The 27,308-nt window shown below is 37.8% G+C and overlaps 1 protein-coding gene across 6 annotated transcripts in view; it reads right to left on the reverse strand.

Moving 5' to 3' along the window:
• Window positions 1–2,258: 2,258 nt before the first annotated feature.
• LOC136693928 (copine-8) overlaps window positions 2,259–27,308 on the reverse strand; it is a 115,893-nt gene continuing 90,843 nt past the window's right edge. For 4 of the 6 annotated variants that reach the window (XM_066667174.1, XM_066667178.1, XM_066667175.1 and 1 more), the window contains 7 exons: window positions 18,012–18,058; window positions 16,304–16,485; window positions 12,973–13,100; window positions 8,066–8,168; window positions 5,269–5,326; window positions 4,427–4,500; window positions 2,259–3,014 (listed from right to left, as the gene is read on the reverse strand). In XM_066667174.1, coding sequence (XP_066523271.1) covers window positions 2,826–3,014; window positions 4,427–4,500; window positions 5,269–5,326; window positions 8,066–8,168; window positions 12,973–13,100; window positions 16,304–16,485; window positions 18,012–18,058 — 781 coding nt within the window. In that variant the 3' untranslated portion in view covers window positions 2,259–2,825. Of the gene's footprint in view, window positions 3,015–4,426; window positions 4,501–5,268; window positions 5,327–8,065; window positions 8,169–12,972; window positions 13,101–16,303; window positions 16,486–18,011; window positions 18,059–27,234; window positions 27,271–27,308 lie in introns of those variants that run through there. The other 2 variants (XR_010802132.1, XR_010802131.1) reach the window with 2 other exon arrangements.

Here is a 27,308-nt window from a genome sequence, read left to right on the forward strand (position 1 = left end):
TGCAGTTCAAGGCAGGTTAGCGATGAACCTATTAACTTATATTAGCTATTGTGAGAAAAACAACTTGCAATCCCACACTCCCACTCAAAACAGGAGATCTACAGGATAAGTCTGTGAATCAGAAGACATGAGGCTGCTACCCAAACATTTTACTACATTAAAGTCTGTGAACAATATACAAAATAAATCCAGTTTATTTTAATTCCATGTGCTACATACTAAGGTATTCATATTATATCATGTGTGTTTGGGGGGTTTTAAATGCACATAGCATTCAACTCCTGTCAGAGTTTCATTAATTTTTTAGAGAAACTCATCCATATATGTAGCGCTTTTCCTATGCATGCTCCACCCATATGTTCTTTCACGGAAAATATTGCTAGCTTAGACAATTACAAATGTATCTAATATTAGCCAATATTCGATTTATTTAGTTTTGAAAAAAATAATGGAAGCGCCTGATATAAGTGATAATTTATTTTAGGTTTCATTAAATTTGTGTGTGTTTTTTAAAGCTTGTTCATCCTAGCAATAGTTGCTATGAAAGAATGTATTTGTGGGCAAAGCAACTGGGCTGTTTTTTTTTTTCTTTTAGTGCAGAACTGATGTTCTTTTTATTTAGAAAATTTTACAATAAACTCTTACTACCTCCTGAAATACAAAAGACCTGCCCCTCACGCCCCACCCCTCCCCCCAATGGAAAATGACAGTCATCAGAAAGCCAGATTATGAGTTAAAATTACAGATATCACAGAATGTATTCATTCTGCAAGAAAATATATGAGGGCAGTGCAGGTGTCCAGTTATTAGAATCCACACTCTCAGCTTTGGCACACTTTTATTTTTATAGTAATACCTTACCGTGGGTCTTCATTTATAAGAGGATAACAGCTACATAAGTCTTTCATGGCCACTGACATAAACATGCTGAAAATTATTGATTTTTCAACTTAATTGTTGAAATTATTTTTTAATTGTTTATGTTGGTTTATGAACGGCATATGTTAGAGTCACATCTAATAAATATATGAATGCATTGTGAATGCATTTACATGGCATCTATAGCTTGAAATGCCTGGCATAAGCTTGTTTAATTATTCATCAAATAAAGAGAAATTGATTTCATTAAGTCAGATTCAATAAAACATTACAGTATGTGATTAATAAAACATGGTATTAAATCTCACAAACAGTCATATAGACTTGTTTCACAGAGTGATTTGCATGTAAATAAAAGTAAAAGGCAACTTCACAGGCTTATGTCATGCACGTGTGCCATATAACACTTTACCAACACAGGATTAAAAGTGGTGTTACTGGTTTTATTTAACAATAGAAGACTTTTAAGCAACTGTTTATAATGATTAAAGACATAAATTGCCAGATTGAAGATTCCAGATTCCTAGCGTGTGCGATTGTTGTGTGAAAAAAACAGGATACGTCTGTGCAATACAAAAAGGAGATGGATAAGACTTAGTAATAGCTGTTTTTTAAAGAAAAATCATTCGTTGGTCAACTACACCAATGCTATAATACACTGAAATCCTGCATGTAGTTTACTGAGGTAAATTTTGGAGCTGTGCTATTTGATCATATCTTTGGGCATATCTGGCAACTCAATATAATAGTACGACTCTTTCACAGAATCAGATGGCTCACAAACCTATATAAAACACTTACATAATATCATAGAAAATGACAGCAAAACAAATGGAGGAAAACAATGGCATCTGTGTTTTTGACCACTGGGCTCTTAGTCTCAAATCCTATTTGAGAGCAGCTGCTAAAGTTTTAATGTTATGGAATGCACTTGTAGCATACACACACACACACACACACACACACACACACACAAACCCACACACACACACACCACACTTGTACAAGGGTGATGTGACAGTGAAGAGAGCAAGAAAGAAAGGAAGGAAGGAAGAAGAAATCAGATGAACTGGAACATGCATCACAAATCTGAGCTGGCTGTTACTCCACGCCATGCAAGAGATGTGCTGTTTAATGCGACGCGACCTGACTCGCGTGGCAAAGACAACACGCCAAGAAGAGTCCAGAATATTCCAAAGTTCATATTGAAAGTTTTACGCATATAAAAAGTATCCAACAGTAAGAAAAATCATCAACATGTAAACACTGAGTGAGAGCTGAGAGAGAGAGAGAGAGAGAGAAGAGCGAGAGAGAGAAATTTGAAAGGAAAAGAGTAATAAGAGAAAAAAAATATAACGAAAAACAATGAAAGACTGAGAAAAGAGAAACAATAACAGAGATTAACAGCTAGATAGAGAGAGAGAGAGAGAGAGAGAGAGAGAGAGAGAGAGAGAGTAATATATATAGATACATGGAAATATCTATTTCCAATTATATTTACAACAGTCAAGGGTTGATTCATGGCCAGAGGAAGATGACCCTCTGCCCTTGTCTTGCAGATCGAAGAGAGGATATCTCACCCCTCATTTTCTTCCTCTTCTACTTCATCTTCACCTTTCCTTTCAGTTTGGGAGAATGAGCTGGAAAGAAAGTCAGACTCCTGTCCATTGTTGTAGTGAGGCTACACAAGATAAGCTGTAGTCAGGTTCTGAGAGAGAGAGAGAGAGAGAGAGAGAGAGAGAGAGAGAGAGAGAGAGAGAGACCCTGACAGAATGCTTGTAATGGAAGTAAATCTGCCTTCAATGGCCTTTGCCTGACCATACTCTCTTCCTTCTACTGCCCTTAGTGCAACAAGAGAGAGAGACAGATAGAGGGGCAGGCAAGCCCCTCCACATCACTGAGTGTTTCAGAGACAGAGATACAAAGAGAGAGACAGAGTTATTGGGTCAGATCTGGGTCTGAAGAGGGTGTCCTGGGGGGGTGTAGGGAGGGGGTGCTGGCAAGGGTTTGATGCCCCTGGTCCTCATGTATGACAGGAACTGATCAGGGATCTCAGCCAATACGTCTTTGGCCAGCCGAGCCATGCTGAGGATGTGGTTCCCGGTGCGGTCAATATAATCTCGGAATGGGACAAACTAAATTCAACAAAGAAAAAGAGCTGGTTAGGTCTGAAGAGTTTTCAAACATTATGACTATACAGACACAAGAGCTGTCTGTATGCTTGAACAAACTTGACCAAAATTTCAAGCTGACTAAAGTGTGTGCACTAATTTTGATTAATGTGTGCACTGTACTCAGTAAGAGCAGACTAAGCAGACAAATAACTACAGTTTTGTTATTGTACTACGTTTGAAACTCAGCAGAAACAAATATTATATTTTCTTGTAATGGGAATCCAGGTCAAATTACCCACAAAATTAGGATTGCTTATACCTCAGCATTGCATAAGTATAATTTTTATACAATGGAATTGGCATCACTGATTTTATAATAAACAATGCAAGCTTCTGCATTGTAATAACTGAGCTCCACAACTGTCCTACCCATGAATTACATAGTCCCTGAATGCGTTTGTGTTTTTTGTAATTTCACCACAGCATGGAAATCCAAACCATGTTTTGTTTTGTTTGCTTTGTTTAAACCTCATGCTTTTATTTCTACATTTTTTGGTCACTGTTCTGTATGTGCTGTGTTCCCAGTTCAACTCAACACAAAGGAATTTTTCGTAGATTTTCAATCCAGCAAACCCTTACAACTCATCATAGATGCAGAGCAAGGGCTTGCAGGTCTTCGATGGTTCTTTGCTTGCTAGCTGTTTTAGTATAGAAATGGAATTATTTCAATAAAAAATAAAACAAAAAGTAGAAATGATCTCCTCGTGTATGCTGTTTCCTGTGGATATATAAATTCTGGGTTTAGAGGATTTACAGGATGCTGGTACCACTAGAACAGAGCCTGTGCCGTGTTGAGTGAGTTAGAGGAGATGCTGAGAGCAGTGTGGCAAGACTGACAAAGAAAAAGAAAAATTTGTCCAAGATGCAGTAAGGAATTTGCAAAGCTGATTTGAAAAAAATATATATATCCAGCATAGATGTGTTTTAAGCAGCTGAAATGTGGGGAATCTGCATAATAGTTCTGCTGAGGCATCAAACAAACAACGCCAATCAGGTTAAAAGCCTCTCAAAGTGAGTGCCAAATTACCTTAAGAGTTGCAGGTTTTTACTTAGTGCTGCTCTGAGCTTAACACAGAACGATAAAACCAATGTTCTTGAGTGTGTGTGTGTGTGTGTGTGTTTGTTGTGTGCGTATATAAAGATCCAGTCAGTAAATGAGTTGTGAGATCAGAGCTTTCCTGACGAGAAGTAGAATGCTGTATGATAACCACATCTACTTTTACTTTATTGAAGGAGAAGAGTAAAAGATGGTGGAAAAAAGAGGTAAAGTCACAAGAGACCCTGGAGGAATTTTGATAGCAGAATAGGGTGACACAATTTGCATGGGTGTTAAAGCACTTTAGCTGAATGAAAGAGAAGAGAACACATGGTACCTGCACAATGTCCCTCTCAGCATATCGGCCTCTCGAAGAAATCCTTACTTCATCACCATCCAACTCCACCATCGCTACATACACACACACACATATGAACACCCATCAGACCACTGAGACATCAGCAGATCACTTTATCAGCACATAATCACATCACATTTTATCACCATGGACACAGAGACACAGGATAGAGAGGTAAATGGGGGGTGGGGGTAAAGTCCAACATATTGTAAGGAGGGAGTGCAGGAAGGATTGATGGAGAAATAAAGTGACAACAGAGGGACAATATATATATATATATATATATATATATATATATATATATATATATATATATATATATAAATATATATATAGAAAGAAAGATGAAGATAGAAGGCGATTGTACAGAGAAGAGTTATAGGGGATTAAAGAGAGAGAGAGAGAGAGAGAAAATGTAGAAGGCATTGCAGATGGCAAGAAACGATCTAGAGCAATAGACAAAAACCAGTGTGAAAGAAAAATATACAGACCAGACAGGAAGAAAAAAGAGAGAGAGATCTTATGGAGAGAAAAGAACCAGAAACTCTCAGAGAGAATGTGTGAGTGAATATGTGTGGGGGTTGTCCCTCTTGACTGTTTATAGTGTCATCTTCATACCTGTCAGGGTATGAGCAGGATTGGGGGCTGCAGTGTTTGTGTGTGTGTGTGTGTGTGTGTGTGTGTGTGTGTGTGAGCCACACAAAGATAGAGAGAGAAAGAGAGAGAGAGAGAATATAAGTGAGAAATAATAGAGGTGTAAAATGGATGAAGTTAAAAAAGACTGGAAGTTGATCGATGTAAATACATTGAACCTTTCTTACCATCAAACTCAGCCGGTCCAACGCCAACGATGATAATAGACATGGGAAGACAGGAAGCCTTGAGTTAAAACAGATTGGAAAATGGAAGATTATTCCAACTGCTCATAACAATGTACAGAAATCTTCTAGCTGTGGAGGACGTATCAAGTCATCTTCTCACCAGATTTTAAAAATTGTTATGCTTTCCAACTCACCACTCACCACTTTCATCAAATTAAAACTAAAGATGTGTCTCAATATCTATTAAGCTGCCTTATCCCTATTGCCTAATTAGGCAACTGTGCAGCCTGGCAGTATATTAACCTCAGCTTATTTAGACATGAACTAAAGCAGCAATCAGTCCCTGTCACTCAAGTCATAATGTTCCACAAGAGGACTATTAAAATTAAGCACAAGCTAAATTTGAGCTTGTTAATAGGATAGTTCACACACGTACCTAAGCCAGCAGAGCTAGCATGCATGCTAATCTGCGAACACAATCAATCTACCAAAACTCATAAACTTACTGATAACAAGCAAATAATATACTGTTTGATGCCTCCCAGTGGTGCATATATTACAATACATATTAAGTAAAAAATAAATTAAAACTCACACTACAGTTCTTACTGTTCTTTAGAGAAGATTACCAAGATTATCGAAATATAGAATTTGTGGCTTGTGAAACTATACAAACTTATTGGTGTACTCTGGGCCAAGTGCATTAGTAGAGCATTGCTTTGGTCCAGGATGTGACAGGTCATGCATATGAATGAGAAGCCATGTCTGCAGACCTCTCTGGAACTGGCATGAAAAAGTAATAGGGAGTCCTCAAAGAGCAATCTCTGTGACACTTTTTAAATGACAGCCAATGGCAGAGGTGAGAGAGAGAGAGAGAGAGAGAGAGAGAGAGAGAGAGAGAGAGAGAGAAAGACACAGAGAGAGAAAGATACAGAACTACTGTGCGTGTGTGGGTGTCATTATAAATGACTGATCTGAGCAGAGTTGTGAATCTCACCCACTCCATCAGTCATACTTATTCTCTTTTAATCATAAACATGTTTATAAAGTTGCTCATAAAGCTTATAATACTGACAAAACTTTCTGGACAGCTGATTATCCAACATTTTTCACAATCAAGAGTATCAATATATATCGTGCCTGGTTTGTTGCAGAAATAGCTTATATATAAAATGTGTGTGTGGTTGTGTGTATGTCTAATTTTAACTCAGCTAATGATAAAAGAGTAAATCTTGAATGAAGTCATTTGTGGAGTGTAAATTTAGCTTGTAAATTAATGTGTACATTTCAGCACTGCTATAACTGTGATTTCTCTGCTGCATTCTCAGAAGAGTGGCATCCTTCATAAAGCTGCCATAGTGCATAAGTGCGTTTTATATTTCCTCCTTTAGACTAAACACACTACAATCTTTAAACAAAAGATGTGCTTCAGACTCTGGTCTGCTCTTTAGTGGAAAGTTATGAGCACATAAAACACAAAAGAGAAGGTAATTCTCAGTTCATTTTACATTATTGACTCTTCCATGATTATCTGAAAAGGTATATGTGAAATATTACAACATCCTGTCTGTCAAATACCCAACATCTCCAAAAGGCTAACTTTGAGGAGGCTGAGGAACTGGGGGAAGTTCCAAGCAATTTCAGACCATTTTTACTGGTGTGTACACCATGAAATATTAGTATATTAATGTTTTAGTAGGCAGTTGATGTTGTCAGGCTAGGTCAAAAATAAATTGAAATCTAAACTTCCTACAGCAACAGTATTATTAATAATTTGGTGTTATTAGCAGAGGTGGGTAGAGTAGCCAAAAATTGTACTCAAGAAAAAGTATCATTATTATTTTAGAATAATATGGCTCAAGAAAAAATAAAAATTAGTCACCCAATTAATTACTTGAGTCAAAGAACTACTCAAGTAATGAGTAACTGCTGAGTGACCTCTTTGTTTAATAATCAGGACGTCAAATAATAATAATGCACAAAGATATAAAACAGCAATGAACAAATTCAGAGCCAGAGAATATCTCTTAAATACCTATACTAAACAATAATAATTTATATATTTACAATGTAACATACATTAAATTCAGCCACAATAACTTAATAACAAAACAATGGGCTCAATAGTTAGAGGTCACAAAGCATAAGAACAAGAAATAAAAGGCAGTTGGTACATGTAAACCATAAACTGTGTGTGTGTGTAATTCTGTGTATTTACATGTTCACTAACAATCAATGGGCTCAATAGGTGCCTGTATTTGCCGCGGGGATTTTGTGTGTGGTCTTGTGATGGCTAGGCTCTGTTTGATTGGTGAAACGGAGTCAAACATTGATAGAGGCTCCATTTTATTGGTGAGACACAGTCATGTGACAAAACAAAACAAAGAGATGGTGCATTGTACAGATCGATAAAAATAAGCAGTGAGGAGCAAGGAGAATGTAGCTCAGTATAACGGAGTAAAAGTACAGCTTCTTCTTCACAAATATATTCAAGTAAAAGTAAAAAGTATGCTGCATTAAAATGACTCTTATAAGTAATGTACCAGAGTAAATATAGTGCGTTACTACTCAGCTCTGGTTTTCTAATATATCGCGATTGCAAATATCAACATGTCAATTCTAGTTATTAATTGACGTGTTGTGCCCCACAGGCAAAAATGTACGTGTCTTATTAATTCCTTTTTGAAAAATGTGAAGCATTTACTTTGCTCCATCCATCCTGAGGTCTCAGCACACCATAGAGTTTCTTAATCCAGAAAAAAACAAAAATGAAATTTCAATCAATGGTTTTACTCACATTGACAATGGACTCTTTGGTCTGGGCCATGTCAGAGATGACTCCATCTGTAATGATGAGGAGGACAAAATACTGAGAGCCATCCTTTACTGAGGCAGCATACCTATGAGAAAACACACAAACATCCAAACAGTCACAAGCAAGATACAGTCTAAAATAGCTCAATGATATGTCACTTCTCAAGAGCTGTAACTCTACTGATTAAACAATTGGAGATGTAAGGTTTTGGTCTCAGTCAATAATTTGAATTCATTTTTACAATTTAATTTGAAGAACAAACATTAACCTTTTAGTTTCTCCTAAAAACACATAATTCACTGCTGTGACGTGCTGTTTGTCATACAAGTTTTGTTGTTTAATTTAGCACACATCAGCAGCCTATAATTTATTGATAGAATGGTCAATGTCTTTGATAGTTAAATACAAGATTAACAACTATGAAACATCAGCAAAGAACAGATTAATAATAATAATAATAAAGCCCACTTAATAAACAGATATTATATTTTTGAACATATAAAAAGGTGAGTTTTCTGTTCTTGGAAATGAAATGAAAGTTATGATCTCTGAGCTCTGAGAGTAGCAGAAGATCTCTTTTATCAGGAGCTTAATGAAATGAAGTCTGAAATGCATGCAGGTAAATAGAGCAGAGGCTATTTCCAGGAATTTTACTTTTTCCCTGCTCTAAAGTATGTGTAACCTTTCCTTTCCTCTGGCTCCCAAAGACACAGTGATATTTAAAGAGCAAACACAACTTTTCAAATGTAAAAGACAACTCCTTTTAACTTGCTCTCTCTCTCATCATTACAGTTAATGAATACACGTGCCACTGAAGTCAAAGGAGCATTGTTTAAGTTAAATCAGCTTAGCAATATTCATTTCCAAGTTTAGATTACTCATAATATCAAGGCAAAATTATGCACTTATTTTAAATCAGCAAATATTTGTTTGTTCATTCAAGGCTATTAATAAAATATGTGGGAATAATTAAAAAAGTGGGAAAATTGTAAAAATGTAATTAGGTCTACATATTTATACTTATTACATTTATAGCATTCATTCATTCATTATCTGTAAGCGCTTATCCAGTTCAGGGTCGCGGTGGGTCCAGAACCCACCTGGAATCATTGGGCGCAAGGCAGGAATACACCCTGGAGGGGGCACCAGTCCTTCACAGGGCAACACAGACACACACACACACATTCACTCACACCTACGGACACTTTTGAGTCGCCAATCCACCTACCAACGTGTGTTTTTGGACTGTGGGAGGAAACCGGAGCACCCGGAGGAAACCCACGGGGACATGAGGAGAACACACCAACTCCTCACAGACAGTCACCCGGAGCAGGAATCGAACCCACAACCTCCAGGCTCCTGGAGCTGTGTGACACTACCTGCTGCGCCACCGTGCCGCCATACATTTATAGCATTTACACTTATTTGGCAGGGTTATGGTTGTGAATTATGTAGTTAATAACACCCCAGTCTTCAAGTCACAGATGGGGGTTTTAATCCCAGCTCAGGGAGGAATATATTGCTGTAAATCATCATCCCTGTGCAAGATTAGATTGTGATGATTAGACTGGAATTTGCCAAACAACTTTAATATGATGTAAAATAACTTTTCTTCTTTAAAATTATGACATTTCATTGCTGCCTGTTAATACAAAAGTGACCGTGGAGAAACTTCAAAAATATATTTTTAAGACATGATATTTTGCATTTGCACAACTACAGAACTGTGAAGAACACAGGGGAAGCAAACTGCACAGTTTCTAAGCATTGGTGCCACAGCACAGCGGTATATTATTAAACTGCGTGGGTGTGAGACATGCCACAAATGCTGAGATTAAACAGAGAGAGAGAGAACGAGAGAGGTAGATGAGAGCTGTGTACACTGACAGTTCTGCCTTCAGCACTGATGTGGCCTTGTGTATGTGTGTGTGCTCTGGGAGCATCAGTGATAATGACTTGGAGTCCGTTAGTTGAACAGCCTTTACTTGTCACCTCTTGGACTTGGTGTCTTTCGCCCATTTGGCCCGTCACTTCACTTATTTCAAACCAAACTCATTAGTGTATATAATACTATAGAACATGTATAGAAAGTTCTGGCATGGCAGAATGTCATGTAGTGGAAAAACAACAACAAATTTGTCACTGAAATATGAAAGGCCCTATGGATTTCCCTGTGGAAAAAAGGCAGTCTGCTACACACTGTGTGTGCTAACATGATTTATACAACATCTGCTCACTTTATGCAGGCTGACAAGGCAAGGAACAAATTGTTTTCCTATTCTGAGACTGTGGACATATTTTACCAAGAAAAAAAATGAACAAAAGTATAGTTCAACTCCATATAGAATTCCATATAAAAGCATAGTTCAACTCCAACATGAAGACAACTTTCATTTAGCATTTTGTTAATCACTGCATACTCATAGCTTATTGAAATTAGTTGTAAAATTTTAAAGATTCAGCAGAACTTTCAGTTTATGCCACATTTGTGTTTTCAGTAGTCGAAGAGATGCAGTTAAACTTGCAGCATTGAAAGTGGAATGGACAATTTGAATGAGCGTAAATGCAATTGCTCCCCCATTTAAGAAGGAATGGAGTGGGGGGTGGGCTGAATGAAGTCTATTTGAAGTCTATTTCAGCTTTATAACTGGGGCAGAGGAGAGTGAAGGGACAATGCTGTCTCCTCTCACAGTATCCACGGCTGAGGTGCCCTTGAGCAAAACACCTAAACCCAACTGCTCCCTGGTGTGCTAGTGTGTGGGTGTGTACTCACTGTCATGGATGGGATAAATGCTGAGGCACAATTGCATTTTCCGTTGTACAATGACAATAAAAGCACATTCACATTCATTCATTGCTTGAATCATTCAAAATATGAAATACTGTATATTGTCGCATGTACAGTGGCGTACTATACTGTAATCATTTTTGTAAATTGATAGCTTTTAAAAAAAACGTTATGTTATGCTTTTATTTAGGGCAAGCCCTTACACTGACATTTTAAAATCCTGGTTAAAGACTCAGTTCTTGTTTCAGGGTATTTCTGTGCCCTGTGTACATTTATGTTGTTGTTTTTTTTATGTTACTCCAAGTTTTATCACCACTATTCATGTTCTACACTTGTTATATTTGTTGCTAATTTGCACATCAATTGATATATTATGTTCTTATTTAGTAGACTCTACAGCAACATTTATGTAAGTAGAGCCACTGACTTGCCTTTACATGAACATAAACACAGCTCATTATGTATCCTTCAGTCCTAAAGTCACAATAATAACTCCATATGTCTAAAGGTTAAGTGATCACCACAACAGCTGCATGTTTATTTAATGTCAGTGAGGTTGCTACATTGCAATTATATCTAGGCAACAAATAAGAAGTGTTATTTTACAGCTATAATGAACATAGGCCCTGAAGCTTTCAAATACCCGCATTTAAAGCTGTAAATCCTATGATTAATATATATGTTTTCATGCCATTCGAGCATGAAGAGTTTTCATCTTAAATGCTGCTCTGAAAAATGCTGCTTTGAATTTAGAGGCTTAAGTTCTCTGAAGAGTTTGCAGTGTGATAACAACACATTCCAGCAACATAATACCTGCATGAAAGATATTTAATGTGCTAACGTGGTTATCTTTCGTGGTAAGTTTTCTTAGCAAGAATTTTCTTAATGTAACATACACAGGATTTCTAAAGGGAAATTATGATGCTGTAAAAACTAGAAGGGCATTGGCAAATATATGTATAGTTGTAATTTATTATATGAACCCACTGCAAGTTCTTTCAGCAGGATTAAAATCATTGATTATTTCATCACTTCAATTATAGTTAAAAAAAGAAGAATCCAATAGAAACAGTACTTGTTTCTGCCTGCTGTTGAGAGCTGGAATCACTGCAGTGCACTTTGTGAGAATCTTATTAACTCACACACTTCTCCAGCACACTCCATCAGCCTTTCCAGAAGCCTGTAGGAGGCGATCGACTCTGGAGTAAACTAATTATGACAAGCACTCACACACGCACACACACACACACACACACACACACACACACACACACACACACACACACACACACAAACAAACACAAAAACTTCCCAAGCACAGCATACACCCGCTGCTTTGTATTGATCTGCCTGGAGCTGATTTGATATTACCATACATAGAGAGAATCAGTGCAGTTGAGCCCACAGTTTATTATCAGTCTTTTATTCGCAACACCTTCTGATTAAAATGGACAAACCCCACCATGTTCAATTCCCTGGGTTTTGATGATGAAAACCTTCCATAGCGTTGGGGGAATGTTTTGAATTAGCTGAGAAAAATGGTCTTAAGGCATTATGACAATTTTGATCCTTACAAGCATTCAAGAGTCTTCACAAAAACTGTAATATTAGTATATTTATTTTAGTGTGTTTAGTGCATAATTTCAGTGCAAAAAAAATCAGTGCTACAAATTCAAAGGTGGTAATATTTCAAAGTCTGATGAGACTTGCTTCCATACTAAATGTATCTCACAAAAGTAAGCAAGTTTATTGAGGCCTAACCCTGCCCCCATATGGAACAGCCATGCAGGTTTTTTACTAAACTCAACTCCACAACAAGACAATCCCCAGTTCACTGCCAAGTCATCTCTGCCACCGCGGTGAGGAAGTCGTCAAATGACAGTACAGTCAACTCGGCCAACATATTTAATTTAATACAATATGTTTGAACAAATTACTAATAAGTTGAACATAATATCATATATTAACTACTAATACTAACATTATATCAGATATTAATTACTAATACTAATACTCAAAAGTAACTAAAGACACTTGCACAGTACTGTGTATGTAATAGGGAAAAGAAATGGAATCAGTTATAGAAGCTTTTGAATATTACCTGGCTACATGGTTGATGACAGGGGAAAAGTTGGTTGGGCCGTAGAGCTGGACAGATTTCAGGCTCTGGTAGTATGCCTCCATTACTCCATCAATTCCATTACAATACGGATTCTGAGGGTTTCCATTCTGAAATAATGACATAAATGACATGACTAAAATAAAACACACACTAATATATGTATTTTTCCCTGTATGTTTAAGATTAATCTGGTGGTAAAAAGAAAACAACTGTTTTTCAATCCAACCACTTCAGCACTATGCTTAATTCCTATCATGGACCCTGACCCATGCTGTTGTATTGGTGGTGCAGTAGACTTTTTGAAATTGGGGCAATGAGGCGAGAAGGGAGAAGCGGATGATACTTGCTCTTATCTATGAAAACCCATTCTGCAGTCTATGCCCTCACCCATGAACCGATTCTGTCAAATAACAGGCACAGACAGAAAGTTTCTCTTGATGTATAGAGCACTGTTCTGTTGTAAAGAGAGAATGACTATAGCAGTCATTCAGTAAGCCTTTGTACCATCTTTCTATCATATATCCTGCCATACCTACATCCTTCTAATCTGTCACACAGGTTCTGTCAGCTCTTAAAAGAGATATCTCTAGTGACATCAGGCCATTTTTGACCTTTTTACTTCAAATGAAAGATTTTTTTTATTTGCAGATATTTGTTTAATCAAAAATAATAATAAAATATTCATTATTTGAACATTCAGTAATACAGAGGCCTGGGACTCTGGAGAGCTTCAAATCCTTTCAGACTCACAGCACTGAGTTCACTTCTCCCAGTGGAATGATGGGCACAAAACACCTGTTAACATCTTCAGTTTTGAAACAAGTGTTGAGCTTGTTTTTCTTTTATTTACTGAAAGGCAGCTCAAGCCATTAAAGTACTTTGTGTATGGATGTAGATATAGCCTTGGTGGTGGTCTACCAAGTCTTTCACAGTTGTTAAAAGTCCCATCTCCTGTTCTGTCTATTTACATTCTTTTTTCACTTGTTTCTCTTCTTCTTTGTATTGGCATGGCATTTTGTACTTGCTCAGACAGGGAACTGAGCCCCATTTGGCTGTGTTGAAGGCATGGGTGCTTTCTACGAAACATCAGGTGACATCTCCTTAGCAAAAATGTTATTGCTGTCGAAAAACAACCCACCCTAAAAAAAACCCCTAAAGTCATATATCTCTACAATAATCATTTTATAGGAGAGGGGAAAACTTTCTTAACCTTAATTTAATTTGTTTTTTATTCTTTGTAATTTTGGAGCATTTCTATTGGTCCATTTATCATGAGATGATGTGAAGGACAGCCACTATGTTCATATGATGTAGTAAAGTAAAAATCAACAAAATAGTGATACATGATTTTCTTTGGACAGCGACAATATGGAAAACTCAACGACTGATATTACTGAAAGTTAAGCAACTGAATGGTGATGCTGACATTTGCTGTAAACTCAGACACATTTTATCATCTTAGCACGTGTAAAGAGATGTATGAGGAAAATTCTCCCTTTTCTTCCACTCTTTGCTGTGTGAGACTTATTCACAGTGTCCACAGTACAGATGGTTCAGCATCTGTCCTCCATTAAAGACACAGCAGGGTCTGCGCTGCCTGTATTGAGACTTCTACAGAGGCTTCAACAAATGAGCAAGCCCATGGCATGAGGACCAACTCATACCGGGTCCACAGAAGGTGACATATTATAAAAATAGACTCAGCTTCTCACAAATTATGTAATGCGATTGTGAATGAGTGTTAAAGGATATGAAAGTGATTGCTTCATAAAAATGGAATGAAGGCAACTTTATTGCACTGCCTTTGAAACGTTATTAAGAAAGAGGATGGAAATTGCTGGTTCTGAAACCTTTAGGAAGACAGGCTGGGATGTTCCAATGCTTACAGATACACACTCATGACTCTCTTTCATCTACACACTCAGACCCTCACTCTCTTCCTGTCTTTAATCTAGTTCAATCAGACTCTGAGGCCTCAAAGAAATAGGAAATGACAAAAAAAAAAAAAACTTAAATTGAGACTCCTGAAAATTGACGAGGAACAAAAAAACAAGCAAGCAAACAAAACCCACTCATGATGCAATAAGTCGTAAGTAAAAAATCCCAGCTCCAGCTCATAAAAGACAAAATGGTAAAGCAATGTAAAAAGTGCCCTGGGTTAAAGACTTTGTTTTCTTGCTGTAATCCTTGTCACTAACTGGAAAGACGATCCATGTTTGTAATTAAAGCAAGGCTATAATTTCTCTGTCACTGTGTTAAAGTTTCTAAACCTGAGTGTTAATTTAAACATTCAAAGATTCAAGAACTTGCCAAAGCCATTACGAGATATATAGCTAGTTATGTGCAAGCTAAAAAGACATTTAAACAACACATCAAATTGCAAACACATTAAACAAGATGATAATTCTCACTCATCTGTAGGAATCTTAGAGTATTTTACAAATCGACTTAAATAACTGCTCCAAAGAAGAAAATAACTTACAGAAAGTTGTATCTATCTTTATAAATGTTTCATTGCAACTTGCAAAAGTGCGCAAAGTAGAGCATGTCAAACTCAGGGTTAGATCTGTCATTTGAACTTACATTTCACAGCTTCTAGTGACAGAATATGTATAAAGTGTAGATTAATAATTTACACCTCATCCTTTTTTCTGTCTTTATGTAGGCAGCGGCTGTGATTGCATATTTATGCACTGTGTATCACCTAATGAAGAAAACCATTACGGGAAGAGCTGGAAAGTAAGAATGTCAAAACTGTCATAAACTGAGTTTTACACACTTATGCAGTCCTTCTGGCGCAGAAAAAAAAATAGTTGAAGAAAACAGACATGTAATTAAGGTTAGAGAGAAACACAGAGGTCTGTTTTCATAGATGGACTTTGTGAAGGGTAACTGTGGTGAGTGAGGAACAGTCAATGCCAAAAATGAAAATGCAGTATTGATGAAATTTTACTCATGAAACAGATTTGGTGGAAGCAGATAAATCCAAATATTATGACTGAACTTGGGAAGTATGAAACAATATTTCTGTCAATTGCTGAAAAACTGAAAGGGAACAGCATGGAAAGGATGGAAGCTTAAATTAAAAGTAAGGCTAACACTGACACACTGAAATACTGATTTTCAGTTGATGAGGCTTCTGTTAAATATTTTTTTGTTGTTTTCTCACAAGAGAACAACATTTGTCAGTAATGTCCATTTTTACTACAACTAAGGAAAAGAAAGCATTTGGAAAATATATCAATAACCATTTACTTTACAGTCCTGATAAACTGCTTCATGTTTACAGCAGATATCTGTGGACACTCACCAGGGCAAACTCATGGGACACGCGTCCATCTGGTGGCAGTTTGGCACCAAAGCCCAACGCTGGGAACATTTTATCACTGTCGTAGTCCTGAATGATTTCCCCCACAGCCTTCAGAGCCATGGCGTAGGCATTGAGCTGGTACGGACTCATGTAGTGCAGAGAGGTTGGTTGGGCAGGGTTTCCTAGAAATCACCAGGAAGAAAATAAATTTAAGCTAAGTGTCAAACCTCCACTTTTATAACTTACAGGAAGAACCAATGGAATGAATGCACTTGATTTATACAACATTCTGTATGAAATTGTTAAAGAATTCCACTTTATAGTGATTCTAGTGTTTATTTAACCTACATGTATTGTATACACACTATAGATATACATATACTTTTTTGGGAACATAATATATATTACATGTTCTTTGATGTTTGTATTAGTTTCATAAGAGAAGGGCATTTGTTCAGTAAATTGATTCTGATTCTGTTCCTGAAAGCATTAATGACAAGACATTTGAAAGAAAGTGCTATAGCTCACCACACCTACAAATGCTGCAAAAGTCATATACCACAATTTCATTTAGATCATTTTAAGCTAAAATGGCCAGTGAATACTTAATTCATCATATGCATATTTGTAATGCATTATAGGGATTACATAATACCTTATAATGACTGCTGTGAGTATGTATAATTACTCAAAATGGATGTACTTACATACATAACACTTTATAAGATATGAGTGTGACTTTATAAAGCATTATAATGCAATATAATGTCCATTCATAAGAACAGTGTACATATTGTAGTAATGCTAGAATCTGTGCAGGCTAGGGTCTTCCAGGGGAGTGCCCGGCATGGACTGTAGTCTGCCCCGTTCATTGTTTTGGGGTTTTGTGTCATTGGTGTGTTTTACATAAGTGGGGGTTGTTGTTTTGTGTGTGTGTATGGTGTGTGAAAATTGATAGGGGCAGAGCAGTATCAGACCAGTGTGTCAGTGGATGAGGCTCAGCCACTCATTATCATACATCAAGCCTAAATACTGACTTGTCCCCTTGTTCTTTATTTCCTTATTAGGGCAATAATTGACACTTACTGGCAGAATGTTCTTGTCTCAATACCCATCTCTCTGTGCATGATGATGAGTGGCAGAGCCTTATCTAATATGGCACAAGTCTTCCACACGGTGGATAATGCACTGCCCCATACACATCATGTTCAATTCTGCAGCAATTAATTTTTGTTTTCCTGTTTTATACCTGCATTTCCATTGCCTTATTGATCACAGCTGACTTGTGAAACTCTCGCATACAGCAGCGCTGACAGTCTGAAGCATGTAAACACCTCCTCTGACTTTGCTTTAGTCTAGAATGTCATTTTATGCTGTTAGAGTGTGTTCCAGCTTTGCAGCTGCCTCAGGGATTTGATAGTTTGAACCTGGAGGCCACATGGCTGAAAGATACTCCATGATCTGGGTGAAGTAGGTCTAATAAATATGATCCTCTAATTCAGAGTGGCTTTGAACTCACAGACATCCCTGAACCACAGCAAATGGATCTAAAAGCCAGGTCCCTCCTCATAATCACATCCATCATGGCTCTTTACTGCAGTATGCCTAGCTCATTATGCCAGAGGAGGGTCCTCACTAGCTGTTTGGGCCTCATATGCATACATTTCAATATTTCCCAGCATTCTCCCTGAATGAGCAGTGCACTCACCATTTGATGCGGTGAAATCAATTGCCACAGTGAAATTAATCTGAGTCCTGCAGAACAAAAAGATAGAGGGGGGGAAAAAATCATTTATTCCAGCCCATAATAACAGGTAGAACCCTGTAGGCTCCACTGAAGTAATATCAGGATTCTATAAAGCTGTCATCTTGACAGATTTCAGCCTGTGTGGGAGAAAACCGAATAGATCAAATAATAGGTCAGAGCCAATTAAACAAACTTGTAGAAAAGAAAGAAAGAATGAAAGCATAATATTTAGCTGATATAACACTGAATCCTTCGTAATACTGTGACTACACAGTGCCTGTGGTCAGATTTTAGACCAAGCTCAACTGTGATAATGAGTCTCTTTTATCTGTTACTGGCAACAGCAATGGTCTAAAAATGTTTTCCTCTGATAACTATAGATAATATCACTAATAATACATGGTATTTATATAGCACTTTTCAAGCGCCCAAAGACACTTGGGACACAAAGATATACCACAAAGAAAATACTTTACCATGGAGTAATGCTCTACAAATGCTGTAATTGCTGCATTGGACCACGGTAATCAATTTGTATCCTAACGTACACTGTACGACTGGTGCCATTTTAGGACATAGGACAATTTCATACAATTACAATCCCCATATGCAAAAATAAAAAGTTTCCAAATGTATGAATGTGTGATGCCCTGTGATGTGCACGGCCATGCGCCCAATGATTCCAGGTAGGTTCTGGACCCACCGCAATCCTGAACTGGATAAGCGGTTACTGACAATGAATGAATGAATGAATGAATATGCAAGCATTGCCAATCAAATGGAGCATCAACTACACAAAAAGTCACTATGTCCTTTGCCAATCATTGCTCAGGAGGGTAGAAAGCCCTTGGAAAGAGTTGCAGTCATGTTTGTGATGGAAAACTCATCAGTCAGCATCAATACCTGCCCTCACTAATATTATGAATTGAATGCTATCAAATCCTCTCAAAAATGTTCCAATACCCAGTGGAAAGCCTTCATCGAAGGTTAACAGGACATTTTTAATGCTGATAAATGACCTATTGATACCCTTGGTTTCAGAAGACACATTGAGTGAGTAGGTGTCTACAAATGGCCAGACTGTGTAGACCCAATGCACAGTAATAATGTAAACTAATGTACAATAATGTAAATCAAACCAACTTGAAACAGTTAAGAGTCAAAACCTTTCTTTTAAAACGTGAGAATGTTTTTCCTCTGTTTGTCTGAATATGTATGTCTTTTTCTGGAGCTCAGATATCAGTGCCTGAAGGAGACTACGAAGAAGATGGACAGGAATGTGTGTGTGTGTGTGTGCGTCTGTCTTGCTGTCTGTGTGTGTGGCTGGGTTCTGCTGGGACACAGAGGAGGCCAAGCTGATGCCTTAAGTATGGACCTGTCTCCTCTTGTTATAGCACCCTCATTACAAGGTTACACACACACACACACACACACACACACACACACACACACACACACACACACTGTACTGCCATGTGTAAGTATATGTCTGAGGGAAAGCGTGAGGCCTCATTTACCCTGGCCCATTACTGCCTGCACACACTTACACTGGAATTTTTTTTTTCCTCTTTCAACACTAAAGAGAACAACAGCTGGATTATTTCAGATCACACCTGCTATAAATAATAATTCTCTTTGGGAAAGTATTAATTCAGTGTCAGAAATTAACAGCTGAACTAGTTTGTCAACAGAGATTTTGCTGAAGCCCAAAAAGAAGAGGAACACAAAATAAATAAATAATAAAATATTTTTTTTTACATCAAACACAGGAATGAATAACGTGACATGGTGGAAGACTGGATGATCTTTTTCTAAAGGGTTTAGTAAATGTGCCATTAATAAGAGGACTTAAAATGAAGTGGAGGGAGAGAGAGAGAGAGATATATAGAGAGAGAAAGCGAGAGAGAGAGATAAAGGGAGTTTGGAGGGGACCCTGAGCAAAGACAGTAGTAGAGGTGTGTGTGTGGGAATGTGTGTGGAGTTGTCTTCAGATATATTTTAATGAGTGGGTGTTTTTAGGTGGCATAGTCACCACGAGGACTGCTGAAATATACATTTGTGCATGCACTTGCGCACACACACACACAGACATACACAGATGGAGCGCCCTATGTTTCACACTTAAGTAAGCAGCATAAGATAATGCCCCAGACAATATGTTGGAGACCACATTTTAATTATTAAATTACCAGTCAAAGTGGGCATTACAGACATGTTATTCAAAGATATTTTATAGGAGACAGAGATTACACACTTACATATATATTTTCTCTCATGTCTCATCGAGCTTTAACATTGTCCCATGAGGCCACTCCTTCAAACATTCAACTTTGGAAGCTCTTGATTTTAGATATGGAACTGGCTTGTAACTCACGCATGGTTAGGAACCGCAACTCAAGGTGTGTTATTTCTCACATACTCACTCACACTTATGGGGCTGCTCCCCAAGAGGGTGCTATTGTGCTTCAGATCAAATGCATATTGTGTCATCAAATGCATATGCAAGGGATATGTTTATAACGTTGCGTACACTCTCTACCAGGAGGTCATACTATATCACAGCTGTGTGCTTTGGTAACGACTGTACCAAATGGCTGATGTGTATGAACTCATCACAATCATGCTCTGATGTGTCCACTGTGACTTCTTTCCCTTTCTGCCATATGCTAAGAGTACTGCCTCCAGCTGCAAATCTGTAACAGGGCAAACTGAAGAACTTTCAGCTAGAACACACAACATCTGGAGCAGAATCTCACCTTATTCCCAGATGTTCTGGCAAATTTTGTTTAGCTCTGTCATTCTGCTGTAGCTCACTATACTTCAAACCACAGGACACCCATTAAGTCTCTGATCACTTCTTTAAAAACGCCTTACTACCTTAGAGTTTCTCTCTCAGTCACTATCCATCTTCTTCCTGACACAACCTGTAGAGTCACTAGCCCAGAGAGAGAGAGAGAGAGAGAGAGAGAGAGAGAGGGCGGGGGAGCTGCATGCTGTGTTGTTTTATAACACACTCCCCTGGGAGTCCTTGGTGCTGTCAGTCCACAAACACACACACACACACATACACACTTAACCACTCAGGTTCTGCATGTGACAACCCATGACCAATCGGTCCACATTCCCCCTGGCTCTCTGTACATTCATTCATTCATTTTTTCGTTCATTGGTTGGTTCGTTCGTTCATTTGTGAACATATGAAACCCACGCAGACGCAGGGAGAAAAACACAAATCCTGTGTGATCCGAAGTGGGATTTGTGTGTAGCACAATACGCACATGATGATCTATACCTAAACATTGTTCCATAATTACATAATAAATATAAGGGCAGTAACAATGGGTCTGTAGCATCTTACATGCATTTACTCCTAAATATAACCCTTACTAAAGGTGTAGTTCACTACTGTAACCAAATAACATTTTAGTCTAATATGTTTACAAAACCCCAGTGCCTGTAAAATAGTAAAAACAAACTGTCTCAGTCCGGTATGCAAGTCTTTCTCTCTCTTTCTCTCTGCTCATGGCAGAGGCATCTGAAGTTATATTTTAAACAACGGAGAGAACTCCAAACATTGAAAAGCCTGAACACAAATGAGGATTGCTCTATTCCTGCTCCATAGGTGAGTAATATTGACTTATTTTTGCTGTTTCGGCTCACTTAAGGTGTAAATGTCTACAAACTCAGGAGACGGCTAACTGCATTAGCAAAAGTGCTACAAAACTAAACAACGCGAGTTACAAATGAGTTTTTGGGGTATTTCAAACAGTGAATAAAAACTTATAGACAAGTTCCACATGCAAATAACTGTCTTTTTTCTCCTCAAACACACAGTTACACTTTAAAAACCTGGAGCTTAGAACTGCCTTTCCCCACAATCACAGATGTTCCCTTAATATTGTAGTTTTGAATGATGGCGTGATATAAAGGTTAATCCCATTAATCCTTATCAGACCTAAACGGAGAGTAATAGAAAAGAGGGAGTCAAAAAAATTAACACACACACAAAACACTCACCTACACACCCACAATTACAATACATAAGCTTTCTCTTTCTTTCTACTGTTTTCTCTTTCTCTCTCTCTCTCTCTCTCTCTCTTATAATTGCCCACCTCTGACACTCACATTTGACATGGCAGCACCTCTCTCTCCCATCTCCCCTCAAGCTTAGAAACAGAAAACTATCAGAGTGAATGAGAGAGAGGACAAGAGTGTGAGAAGGACAGAAAAATGGAAAAGAGAAAGTGGGAAAAGAAAGAAAGAAAGAAAGGATCTGAGAAGATGAGAGCGAGAGAGAGAGAGAGAGAGAGAGAAAGAGAGAGAGAGAAAGAAAGAGAGAGCATGAGAGTGGTCTCAGTGCTCCTTGTAATGCCTCGTCTATTCGTCCTCAATAGAAGATGACAGCTCAATAAACAGGGGCTTAACTCCTCTGCTGGCCCCTCTGCAGCCCACCATAATCTTAGAGTGTGTGTGTGTGCGTTTGTGTGTGTGTTTGTGTGTGTGTGTGTGATAGAGGCTGTTATACATGAGTGCAGGTGCACTGCCGGGAGTTCTGGGTAATGAGAGAGAGAGATAGAGGCCAGTGCAGCTGCAGCTGAGGCTCGGCCGGAGGTTTTAATACCTGCCTGCATCCTGCTGACAGCTGCCTCTGAGACACAGAGACAGAGGAGACGGTGTATAATTACATGGCATACTCACACAGAAATAAGTTTGAAAACTTTACTCTTCACAGCAGTGTTGTAGGGCCATGGAAGCCCTGAGACCTCACATTTTATTTCCACCAATTTACAGTGGACAGTTCTTTCAAGAGCTAAAATAATTAGTGCATTAGTGCATCAGCTGCTACGGTGAACCCTCTCTGGACACCAACATTCAACTGTGAAACCACACTTTTTATAATATCCACAGGTCAAAGTCAATGGCAAGTCAATGGTAAGTCCCCTCAGACATCTCTGGTGTGATGAAGCATCATCCAATAATTTGGAAATGATTTGCTGTGGTGTGATCTAGAACCAATCGTCCAACGTCAGGATCTAAACCAGCCTTAGTGTGGATTTGAAATTTATTTACACAGAAATTGTTCTTTTGACATGTTGTCTCTGACTCTTGCACCATACAAGAAATGTACAAATAAGTTTGCTCTGCATGGGCGTCATTAGACCCAATTTAAACGTTGCTGTGCCCCACTAAAATCACAGTGGCAAAAAGTCCTTTTTACCCTGGACTGCTGAGCAGAAACAGAGGACACACAGCATAAGTTCAGTATAGAAACTACATTTCCCATAATGCACCATTATCTTTCAAAACCTTCAGCAGCTAAAACTTTCAGTTAGAGACAATTTAGTTGGGTTTTTGTACAAAGTAATGGATATTTGTGAATATTTAAATGTAAGTCAGCAATGCCACAGACAGGTAATACTAGCTCATAACAATATATTTTGGTTATAGCGACTTATTACTGTACAACCTACCAAACATACATAACACACCACTGACCGAAACAGTCTGACATTCCCTGCCCAGAGAAAATAACAGTAAGAGCATATAACACCACCCAACATAACTTCTTATGAGCCCGTTCATTCAATTAGGACCTGCAGAATGTAACTACACGATTCTCTCACTTTTTTCATGTGTATATATGTCAGAGTAATGTGGATGCAATTTTTGGCATGTGCTTCAAAAAAGATTTTACAAAGTTTTTTTTTTGACCTATTAGTGTTAAACTGATTTGCAACTACCTGCTGTGCCCCACTAAACTCAGTGTGTGCCCCAGTACAAATAGTCTCGAAATGGCCCTGTTTTTTGTGCCAATAAGAGAACCCACTTTTACAGATGAGACTACAGCATGTGATAAAGCAGCTGTAGAAACACTAGCAGCAAACACAGGCCTGGTACACACCTGCAGTGACACCTTTAATGCGACTGCAAAGTAGATGATAATGGAAAGTGAGCAGTGATGACAGATTTGATCTGTGAGAACATTAAGAACATTATTAAGTGACTATTTTAACATGTATTGACGCTAGTGACCTGCCAGACATGCTAAAGAGGAAGCCAGATTGCAGCAAATGGCATCAATTTTTTTCTCGCCTATTCTCACACTCAGCATCACCAAGAGGGGACCAAATACTGTTTACATAGCTGACCTTTCAAATGGCACAATAATAATGGTGTAAAACTGGGCAAAATAAATAGGGCATTTAAATGACAATGGTAACATTTTAAAATGAATGTGTTTCTCATAAATACTGAAAAAAAGGATGTTTTCAGCTTAATCCTTCAAATGTGTATGTTGTATTCATGCCAAAAGTATCTGGACACTGCATAATGGTTACACGTCCCTGATATCTCCTGATATCCACAATTACACTGAAAAACAGCATTAAATGGGCTAGATTGTTAGAGTAAATTAGAGGTATTATAGTATTAGATATCTAAGAGTGCTGTGGCCACTTTCTCTACGATTGAATTGTGAAAAACCTTCAATGAGTAGGTGTCTATCAACCTTTGGACAGTGAATTGCAGTGCTAACGGTGTTTCACTATTAAAGGTTGTATTTAGCCCAGGCACAGGTGTAATCAGTGTAGGTTTATTACATTAACATAATGTAGTAATTCAGTTCACTTCATTTTTGGAATAGCTGTGACGATGTAATATGATTAATTAATGAGGGAATGGAGGAGTTATTTGAGTCATAAATATCCAACACAGCACGTGGTATAAACACACTCTAAAAATCCATCAAAAAAACTAACCTGAACATTCAACAAGAGGAGCAGTTCTGAAAGGCACCAGGCCTCCAATCTCATTTTCATCTCAGCAGGTGAAGAGACTGAATTACACACACCAGGCTGGACATCTGAGCAAGTCTCATTGAAAAACATGAGTGAAAAAGAACGAGGGAGAATGGCATAAAAGGAGGACAGGGAGAGAGAATGTCCAAGGGACAACTGTTAAGGTACAACCTTGAAAATGGTTGGTCCAGTCCCCGAGTGACTGTAATAAATAATTGAACTGGAACAAATGAAGCTATTTTGTATGCAATCCCACTGATCAAGAAATAACCCAAAACTGATTGGACAGATGAGGCAGTGAAAGCACCTGGAAGCCTCCGGAAACTGTCATTTCGATAGGGATTCTCTCTGAATGAGGATTACTGGGAAATTAGGTTTTTTTCCCTTTGTGTCCATGCCTCGAAGAGCAGTGTCCAGGCATTTTGCATGCATGAGCTGTCAACTCTGGAAATGTCTTGCGACACGTGCTCAGCAGTCAACAGATGTTGTGGGGGGAGGTGAGTGGACATCCAGGCAGAGGGGATGCTGTCCATACCTCCTGCCCATTCCAAGATATTTTAGTCAGCTCTAACACTGGAGCCTGTGCTCTAATGGAGCCTTGTAAAAACAGAAATTTAGAAATGCATACATATTGGAAAAATTGGTTTAAAGAGAAATTTGAGGCAAGAAACTAAACAAACAATAACAAAATAGCAACCACAATGAGGGGTGTAAAATGCATAGGTTAGTCATGGTTCATTTAAGTCAATCTGTGATTTAACCTCTTCAATATTTAAATACTGCAGTCTCTTAATACACAGTTCCTCCTGGTTTGTACGGCACAAAAACAAATTCTTAAATGACAAAATAAGGATAGTCAAAGTGCATCATCTAATTACTAACGTATTCATTATTCCAATGTGCTTCATCATTAAATTAGCAAAACAGGTTTATATTTCTTAATATAAAACATAGATGTGGTTTCTTTAAATGTTAATTGGTACCACAAAAAAATACATTTATAAAGGCTTATAAATGCCTGTTTATTTTATGGTAATTAATCAGGGTGTAAACACCTTAAAAGTCATTAATAATCCTCACACAGGGACACAGAGATAGGAAGTGTAGCAGTAATCTCTTTATATATATATATATATATATATTGCCTAATAAGGAAAATGCCAGAGAATGTATTGAAAGTATAAAGGGGAAGGATGAAGCTGATGTGAATTTAGTCGTTTCAATGGTAAGGTACACTACATTTTCATTAATATATAAAAAGACACTCTGTTGGTGGTAAATTTACTGAATGGTTAAACTAAGTAACAAACGTGATAAAGCTGACAGGTTTAATGTTGATTGATGAAGAAGACACAATGAGTCCAGTATCTGTCAAGATCTGAAGTTTTAACTGTGTAGATGGATGTGGGTTCACTATTTGGCAAAAAAACAGGTCACTGTTACCCTTTCTATCTGTGTTATAACTTTTTTCAATGTATCAATGTATTAACAGCATAATAACTATTAATAAAAAATATATAAACCATCATTAAATATTTATATGCTCATTATATGAATATTATATATTCATTAGCATACGGTACAAACTAGCCATACCCACAAGAATAAGTAAAGAAATGCTATACAGAAGTCTGTTTTTTTACTCGTTTAGTTAATACTAACAAATAAGTATGGCCACCAGCTGACAAGGCCAACAACGGCATTTTACTTCCTTAACACTTATGTAAACAAATAGGGCTATTTTCTTACTATTGGAGAGTGTTTCACAGTGTGTGTATAATGGGAATAACAGAGTGATGTGTCATGTGCAACACACAGCTTGTCTCATTAATCCCCATCATCATCATGTCATCCTTGTCACTCCATCACTCAAACTGATACAGCACAACATCTGCTTCCATTCTGCTTCACAACTCATTGTGTTTGTTTACACCATGTGGAAATGGAGCTGACGTCTGAGGAAAGAATAGACTATAGATCTAAGCAATGATTCAGTAATAAATTACATTAAATAATTTATTCTTCACCCCAAATGTGGATCTGCCAATACAATCTTGCTTCTCTAGTTAATGCATCTCTGGGATATGTCTCACGTGTACTGGCCATTTATGATCTGAAGACCCAGCAAACGTGTTAAAGTTAACACAGGTGTGACCAGGGTTGTAGATGTGTTACTGACACACAATATCAGGAACATTCATAAAATCCAAGTGGTGTCTATTAGTTTGGGAACCAGTGCTCTAAATCTTCACATACCTTCTTCAATCCTTAGTCAAGACCTTAAATCAATATGAGCGGGATAATCCTAACTCATTTCCTTTCGAGCCATGACATATTTTTGAGGAAAATGTAACAGGGGTTATGCAGAAAGTTTTCTTCACCAAACTTCAGATACTAATCACGTCTGGGCTGACTGACTACATCTGAGGAAAGAGGAAAATTAGGTACAGATGATTTATGA

This window comes from Hoplias malabaricus, chromosome 4, assembly GCF_029633855.1.
Source record: "Hoplias malabaricus isolate fHopMal1 chromosome 4, fHopMal1.hap1, whole genome shotgun sequence".
NCBI classification, from domain to species: domain Eukaryota; kingdom Metazoa; phylum Chordata; class Actinopteri; order Characiformes; family Erythrinidae; genus Hoplias; species Hoplias malabaricus.